Source organism: Eublepharis macularius, chromosome 3, assembly GCF_028583425.1.
Source record: "Eublepharis macularius isolate TG4126 chromosome 3, MPM_Emac_v1.0, whole genome shotgun sequence".
Taxonomy (NCBI): domain Eukaryota; kingdom Metazoa; phylum Chordata; class Lepidosauria; order Squamata; family Eublepharidae; genus Eublepharis; species Eublepharis macularius.
Window position 1 is genome coordinate 6,558,860 of NC_072792.1, and position 8,931 is coordinate 6,567,790.

The following is an 8,931-nucleotide window of genomic DNA, read 5'->3' on the forward strand; positions in this document are numbered from 1 at the left end:
CTGAGTAGGAATTTATACATGGGTAGCACAGACCCTAGTCAACACCTTAACCGCTGCACCACATTGGCTTTCACTATACGTAATCCAGGGTGAAATTCTAACTCAAAAAGGAGGTATGCCCTCAGAGATTATATAAACCACCAATAACAATCTACCATAATCCATTGAACCATATTAGTACAATGTGTCCCAAACACATATATTCCTCTTAAATAATGTAGCAGAAACAAAGGAAGACATGAAGGAACTGTCAGGCATAAGAATCCTGTAAGCATTCCCTTTTCATGTACCTAATCTTTATTCTCAGAGCATCTGTAATAATTTCCTAGGACCTGATGTAATTTTGTCAGTTAACGATAACTGATGAAAGAAACATTTTTTTCACCCAAGTAGTTTGGACTAAAATTTTCCACCCAGATCTAGTGCGCTGGCTAAACATCATAATACAAATGTTAAGTGAATAATGTGATGAAAAATGTGGCACAAATGTGTTGGAACAAATAATATCTGATTAGTACCAAGTAGCAAGGCAGAATGTTCTTCTTGAGGGCTCTTTCACATCTCAGGATGTTTTAATATATAATGTTATTATCACTATCTGTAGTTTACAGTGAAAGTTCTACAATTAAATCCCCATTCAATGTGATTTCAAAAAGCTGTGTTAATGGTTATAACTAGACATGGGCACGAACAGGAAAAAAACAACAGGCTGTTCGTTGTTCATTGCCGGCAGGCTAGGGGAGGCAGCAGGGGGTCTTCCCACTCACCGGCGGCACCCCCAATGTGCCCAGCCACAAGGACTAACCTTATTCCCGGCGGAGGCTGGAAAGTGTCATGTCAGCAGCCGCCGGGCCTGGCGGGCTAGGGGAGGTGGCATGGGGCCACCTCCCCTAGAGGGGGCTGGGTGTCTGGCCGCTCACCAGCAGCACCCCCCATGTGAATGCCCACCAGGCCTAACCGCTTGTCATTCCTGGCGGAGGCCGGAAGATGGGTAATGAGTGCGGCCTCTGGGCCTGGTGGGCTAGGGGAGGCGGTGTGGGGCTGCCTCCCCCAGAGGGGGCGGGGGTCTAGCCACTCACTGGTGGCACCCCCCATATGCCCTCCCACCAGGCCTAACTGTTTGTTATTCCCGGCGAAGGCTGGAAAGTGGGTGATGAGTGCAGCCACCTGGCCTGGCGGGCTAGGGCAGGCTGTATGGGGCTGCCTCCCCCAGAGGGGGCGGAGGGTCTGGTTGCTCACTGGTGGCACCCCCCATGTGCCGCCCGCCAGGCATCCAAGACGGTACCTTCTGGAAGGTATAAAAGGTGGGTGATGTTATTGGCCACCGCAGACCAAAATGACCCAGCCACAATCTGCTAAGAAATTCCTCCAACAAGACAAGTTGGCATATGTGGAGGCCTCGTAAACACAAATACACAACCTGGCAGGTCAGACAGTGACGTAGGTTCACCAGATGGGGTTCTTCATGGCATTGGGTTTGATGGTGTTGTCCGCACCTCATGTGGTTTGGAGTCTGGACAAAACACACCAGCTGGACATGCATGGAAAAATGAACGCCCCTCCAGTGTCGAAGCATAGGCTGCCTCCAAGATGACCCACCATCCTGCCTTCACAGAAAGGATGGCATTGCAGGACAAGTCATTGGGAAGGGTTGTGGCAGCTCCTGAGAGGGAAAGGAGGAAAGAGGGAAGATGAGGTGTTCAGGGAGAAGGGGACCAAGGGATTCCAGCCGCAGTAAGGAGCCGGACCCAGAAGACTGGTTGACAGGAACGGGTGGACCCCAATCCGACAGCTGCAGCTGACATGATCCACCTTCCTGCCTTCGCAGAAAGGAGAGGACGGGGTGGGTCAAGTCATTGGGAAGGGTAGTCAAAACAACCAAAAGGGCACACCGGATACAGAACTGTCAACAACACAAAGCAAAACCGGTGTAGAGAAACAACTCAGAACAATTTTTACAAATGCATACAAAAAAATTTACTAGTTATATAAACTGCAATAGTAGAAGTGCTCAAACGAGTATATACAATAGATATCAAAGTGGACCTATATATGTGCTCAGATACAAAATAGCAGTATAATATAGTCCTCTATTACATGCACAGAGTTCATAAATCAATTGATTCCTTTTGCTGCAATCATATAGTACGTGGGTCAATAGACTCTTATTTCTTCAGTCGTATTGCACAATGACCAGAAGGGTGGTACTAAATTCAGAACACTTATTCAGATGTATAGCTGGGCATATTCCTCAGCTACTGGTTGCAGCCAGCAATATTTCCAATACCCGTTTCGTGGTCAGGACTTCATCAGGCAATAAAGTGTAATCTGGACTGAAAGAAATATATTCAATACAATCACAACTATAAAGATAATATATATAATAAAATATTTGCTATATAAATTCCCAGAACTTACTGTTCACCACATCAATAATTCACGACCCAAACGAATCAGAAAATACAGAGCAATGCCGGTAAAGGACTACAAACCAGTTACACTCTACAAACACCAATAGTGATTGCAATAGTGATTGCAATGTCAGCTGCGGCGCTCCTGATGGCTGGCAGGTCCGGCTTGGGCTGCGTTGCCCTCGGGCGCCTTCCCAGGAGCCCTGCCGCCCAAGATGCGCCCTTGGTTCTGCCAGAAGGAGGCAAGTATTACAAGCTGAGAGAGACAGATTAGTCTCACTTCCGCTCAGAAGCAAGCAGCATTCTGTACGCCTCTAAAAGATAATATTTCAAGGTGTACCAAGTGTACAGCTTTACACCATGGGCTGTATTAAAACTAAAGGCACCTTATCGGGCTCAAACACCATTTTGGACGATGGAAGCAAAGCCCTTGGAGCCTATAACGGGGGCTACGGTGGAGATGCCCCTCTTATCCATGGAAAGCCTGTGGTGACTTCTTCCATGAGCACGGTCATCCTGGACTTCGCTCACCGCCTCTCCCAAGAGATTCTGGATCAGGCCATGACGCGGTGGGCAGTGACTGAAAGCAAATACAGTGACATCCCCTTCATCGAAAGTGACATGCCATGAAGGGCCGTGCCAGGCCGTGCAGGACATCTGACAGCTGTCTCGTGTTTTGGTGCTAGTGCAAATAAAGCCAAGTTCAAATGTTGGGGGGGGGGAGGATAAGCACGCTTTCCATTATTACCTACAGGGAATCGCTGTCCCCATTATGCCCTATGGGCAAGCATGGTTTCCATTTTTTCCTATGGGAAATCGCTGTTCCTATTATGGCCTACAGGCAAGCATGATTTCCATTATTTCCTATGGGCAATCCGTGTGTTCATTATTCCCTAAGGGCAATTGCTCTTTTCATTTTTCCCTATGGGCAAGCATAGCTTTCATTATTCCTTTTGTACAATCACTGTCTCCATTATTCCCTAAGGGGGATCACTATCTTCATTATTCTCCATGGGTAAACATAGTTTCCATTATTCCCTAAGGCCAATTGTTGTCCCCGTTATTCCCTAAGTACAGGCTTGGTTTCCGTTATTTGCTTTTTTTCCCCAAAATTTTATTAGATGAGAATATTAATACATACAACTTTCAAATAACATCTCAATATCATTTCCCCCACCCTTTCCCTCCCCCCCTTTTCCAGGACTTCCAACAGCTTTCCCGCCCTATATCCAGCCCTATATCCTAATCTATCCCCTTTTTCTATAATTCATTATATCATGTTTACATTCTACTTTGTTCTGCTAAGCCCTATCTATTAACGTCAGAACTATTATTATTAACTTAAAATCTATTATCTATTACTTTCTGTTAACTTCAAATATATTTAAGTTTAAGCTAACAATTAAATAAAATATCTACTTTATTAATTCTACCAATATCTATTAACTCCAAATCCACTTAAATTTAGGCTAACAATTAGCTAATACTTCACTTCATATGGTAAAGATTCTGTCTCTTCTAATAAAAAAAACATTCTAATAATTTTCAAATTGCCATAATTCCCCTTTCACGTCCCACTTCTTTTCTAAATGTTTTCAATCTTCCCCAATCAGTAAAAAATTCTACTAAATTCTGATCTTTCTTTCTTGTCATTTTATCCATTTCCACCATGTACAGCAATTTATACATCCAATCTTCAATAGTTGGTATTTCTTGCACCTTCCATTTCTGCGCATATAAAAGTCTTGCTGCCGTCATCATGTAAAATAGTAATGTTCTGTATTGCATAGGAACATCTTCCATACTTAAATTCAGTAGCAATAGCTCTGGGTTCTTCTTTATTTGGGTCTGCAAAATCTCATTTATTACTTCTATAATATCTCCCCAGAACTGTCTGCTTACTTCACACGTCCACCACATATGATACAATGATCCTTCATGCTTTTTACATTTCCAGCATTTATCTGACATGTTTGCATTTCCAAGCGCAATTTTCTTAGGCGTTAAATACCATCTATAGATCATCTTATGAACATTCTCTTTGATACTGGTACAAGTTGAAATCTTCAATGTAGTTTTCCATAAATATTCCCATGACTCCATTGTTATTTCTTTGTGACAATTAATTGCCCACTTCACCATCTGTACTTTGACTGTCTCATCCTCTGTATACCACTTCAAAAGTATTTTATAAATTTTAGATATCTTCTTTTTACTTTCTTGTAGTATAGTCTCTTCCAGCTCTGAGTTTTTCCATTTGATTCCTTCTTTTGAACAATCCGAGTTATAAAGGTCTCTAATCCGTCTATATTGGAACCATCTATAACAAGAAGATAACTCTTCCTCCGTTTTGATTCTTATCATTTTTTGTTCCATAATCAATATCTCTTTATATGGTAGACATTGTTCTTCATTATAGACAGCTCTCGGATCGATCACTTCAAACGGTACCACCCAAGAGGGGATACCTTCACCCAGATATTTTTTATATTTTTTCCAGATCGTGAAGAGGCTCCTTCTGATATAGTGGTGCAAAAACATAGAATCGGCTTTTATTTTATCCTGCCACAAGTAGGCATGCCATCCAAACAACTTCTTATAACCTTCCAATGTTAAGAGCTTGCGATCTTTCAGTGACATCCACTCTTTTAACCAAACTAAACATATTGCTTCATAATATAGTCTAATATTTGGCAACTGCAGTCCACCTCTTTCTTTAGCATCACACAAGACTTTCAATTTTAATCGAGGTTTCTTGCCTGCCCACACAAAGTCAGAAATCTTCCTCTGCCATTTTTCAAATTGTTTAGTGTCTCTAATAATTGGAATTGTTTGTAATAGAAACATGATCCATGGTAACACATTCATCTTAACTGCCGCTATTCTTAAACCTGCCTGTTTAATAAACCTGCTGTTTTCTTTTGAACTTTACTCAGCCTCTAGTGCCATTTCATTCAGACATGGGCTTTTGCTTGTCCCCTACCAAATATTTAGGCTTGAATATAAGCCAAAAATATACATGTTTTAACTGTGGGACAGAAGGAAGTTAAGACATACTACCAGAGGCTGCCCAAGCAAGCTCGATCATTTTGGATGGGAAATTTGCCTCACAATGGGGGAGTGGGGCTTATGTCGTAGCATCTGACAGACAACATTGTGATATAAGGAAGTCAGCATAAATTTGTCCCCAACAGGTCCTTCGACACCAACTTCATCTCCTACGACTGAGTGACAGGCTTCCTGGATTACCTGAATGCTGTCGATGTAGTTTATCTGTATTTTAGTAAAGCTTTTGACAAAGTTCCTCATGCTGTTTGGATGGGTAAACTGGAGGATTGTGGACTGGGGTCTAAGATGGTTAGATGGATAGGGAACTGGTTGGATAACTGCACCCAAAGAGTAGTTGTCAAGGGCATCACATCTGATTGGAAGGAGGTGTCCAGTGGAGTGCCACAGAGTTCAGTACTGGGCCCAGCGCTTTTCAACATTTTTATAAATGATCTGGGCAAGGGTGTGAAGGGATTCCTCATTAAATTTGCAGATGACACCAAACTGGGAGGTGTTTGAAGGTAGGGATGTAATTCAACGAGATCTGAACATACTGGAAAAGAAGGCAGATTTGAATAAGATGCTATTTAACAAGGATGGATGGGAAGCTAAATGTAAGCAGTCAGTGTGATGTAGCAGCAAAAAAGACTAAAGCAATCTTGGGATGTGTCGCGCACAGGGCTGGGCACAGCAGGCAGGAGGCTCACTGGTACTGCAGGGCTGAACACAGCAGGCAGGAGTTCAGTATTGCAAGACAGCAAACCAGGGTCCAGGAGTCAGGCCAGGTGCCAGGGTCAGGCTATCAGTCAGGGAGTGAGAGAGCGGCAGGCAGAAGAGTAGTCAATAGGCAGGCCAAGGTCAAGTCCAAACAAGCAGTAGAGCAAGGTACACGAACGTCCAGGTAGCAGGGAGTGGCGAGCTGAGTTGCTTCCACGCTTGGTCTTCTCAGCGTCTTCCTTTATTGCTGTTCTAATGAGGGCCAGCTGTTGCCTCTCCCTCGAACAGCTCTGCCCGGCGTTGTGCTAATAGCCGGCTACTCCTCCGCCTTTCCAGAAACGCTGCCTTATCTCTAAGTTTCCTCCTTTCAGCTGGCCCCAGAGGCTCGGATTTCGCTCTAGTCCTGGGGGAGTCTTTGTCTCTTACAGCCTCTGTGGAGGTTTCTGGCTGTTCCTCGTCCCTGACAGTCTCTGCAGAAGCTCCAGGCTGTTCCTGCTGAATTCCCTCTGGAGCAGCAGCAGTAGTTTCTGACTGCTCCTCCTCTCCCATAGCTTCTGCAGGGGCTTCCGACTCCAGAGGAGATTCTGCTGGCCCTTCCTGCTCATCCTCTGAGGAGGACTCTGAGGCAGTAGGTAAGGTGGCCAGTCGGGGCTGGGGCTGACTCATGACAGGATGTATCAACAAAGGCATAGGATGTCATTGTCCCATTTTATACCACTATATGACCACATTGGTCAGGATCCAATTGTGTGAAGTTCTGGAGGCATCATTTCAAAAAGGATGTGGACAACTAGAAACCCCAGTTCAAAATTGTCAATTTATTTTTATTATTATTATTTTTTCTCACTATACCATTGTTTTTGTTTGTTTGCACACTATTTAAACGATTGGCTGTGGGGCAGCAAGCAACAATGAACGTTCTGGGGGGTAACTGGCGCTTCCATTGGGCTGTGTAAGGTGTGTGTATGTGCAATTACACTGCACTGTACTGCATGCTTGAACCTGTGGAAAAGTAACCCAGTGAACAGCTCAACTGCCCAATGAAAAGCTGATTTCCCACTCATGACCAGTGAGTAGAATGTGAGCTAAATTGGGACATGCAGAAACATTCCTATCTGTACCTGCTTTACTGCAGCCACTTACTTCTAAAAGGGGAAGGAAGGTCTCTTCAAGGTTGCTCTTGGAAGCCTTCAGGGAAGAAGGAGAGGGGTGGTTGTTTCAAGGAGGACCGACCTCGTGGAGATAAGTTGAGTACGTCCATTTTCATCAGGCAACTGAACATACCATTTACTGTCATTTTCTGCCTGTAAGGTGATTACTTTCCTCCCAGAGCCAAAAAGTGCTTTCCTGTCTCTTATGCCACCATGAAATCAAAATGCAGAGATAACTGTAGTCTCTGTCCTCAGATCACACGGTCTCCACATCTCAGCCTTAATCTTGCTCAATGTGGTTAAATGTTCTTAAACACAATCTTGTTAACACTACTTCTTCATTATGAGTGGCTTGAAACTGTTCCTGATCCTTTAACTAGAATGAGATTAATGCAATTAGAAGCCAATTGTGACAAGAATGGCAATAAAGATGCACTAGGGCTGAGGGAGATGATAGACTCCCACGGCAAAAACAAAGGTACATTCATTGTGGGGTGAACTCCAGACATTACTGGGCAGTTGGCTCAGGACAATAAATCCACTTATCTACAGGACTAGCCTAGCCAGTTGAAGAACTCCGTTTCTTATCAAATATGCTAAAAACATACAAGTAGCCAACAATTCTCTGTACGAAGATGCTCTGGAGGGAGAAGGAGCACTTCTACAACACAGAGAAATCAGAAAACTGGTACATAATCCAATGCTCAGTGATAGCTGGAGAAATCAGAAAGCAGGATATTTTTAATTCTCACCCTCAAAAGATGTCAGATGAAAGAATGTCAGATGAAAGAATCATATATTTCCTCCTCTCATATAGCTCAACCCTAACTCTTTACATTTTGAGAGAAAGTAACTTTCTCTTTTCTCTCTCTCTCTCTCTCTCTCTCTCTCTCTCTCACTTTCCACCTCCTGTCTGCCCTCTTCTTCCAAGTTGTCTTTTCTTTTCTGCAGGAAAAAGTCCAAGAGGTTTCAGACTAAGATCTGGGAAAGCCCGGTTCGAACCCCCATTCTGCCAAGGAAAGTTGGTGGGTAACCTTGGGCCATTCCAACACTTTGACCCTAATCTACTTCACAGGGTTGTTGTAAGGTTAAACCAGAGGCCACTCAAATAACCGAATAATGAATAAGGTAGGATTAATAAATAAATGTAAGACCTTATTTATATAGAAACAACCAACACTGTCAGGCTATGGATGACAGGATACAGCAGACAGATCTCTGACCCATTTGCAGTAAGACACAGGTACTTAGTCAAATGGCTTTTATTCAGAAATCAGATCATTTCCATATGCAGGTCCATAGGACTACTTAGAAGCAAGGCATCTAAGCAGCATGAGCAGAAGTTGACAGGAATGACATCATGTGAGAGAGACTTTTCTTTTGCCTTTCTGGTTTACTCCTTTCTCCCCCCTCCCAACTGTAAACAATACTTTGGCGCTCTCTTTGTGTGAGAACATTTCACATATTAGTGATATCACGATGAGTTACTAGGAGGCAAGACACAGCACTGTCTGGGAATGAGCACAAAGTCATAAACACTGGAAGCTGCTACAGTTCAACAGATAACCAACCACCTGTGAAAGCCTGAGGAAGAATAGTTATGA

General features: G+C 43.5%; 1 protein-coding gene across 1 annotated transcript; it reads left to right on the forward strand.

Moving 5' to 3' along the window:
* The first annotated feature begins 2,759 nt into the window (after positions 1–2,759).
* C3H2orf88 (chromosome 3 C2orf88 homolog) lies at positions 2,760–3,041 on the forward strand. The gene has a single exon (XM_054973290.1). The coding sequence runs from the start codon at positions 2,772–2,774 to the stop codon at positions 3,039–3,041; it is 270 nt and encodes an 89-aa protein (XP_054829265.1). The 5' UTR covers positions 2,760–2,771.
* The last annotated feature ends 5,890 nt before the right edge of the window (positions 3,042–8,931 follow it).

What these genes read in the sequence shown, in the direction of transcription:
- C3H2orf88 (XM_054973290.1), top strand. Translation starts at nt 2,772, where the DNA reads ATGGGCTGTATTAAAACTAAAGGCACCTTATCGGGCTCAAACACCATT.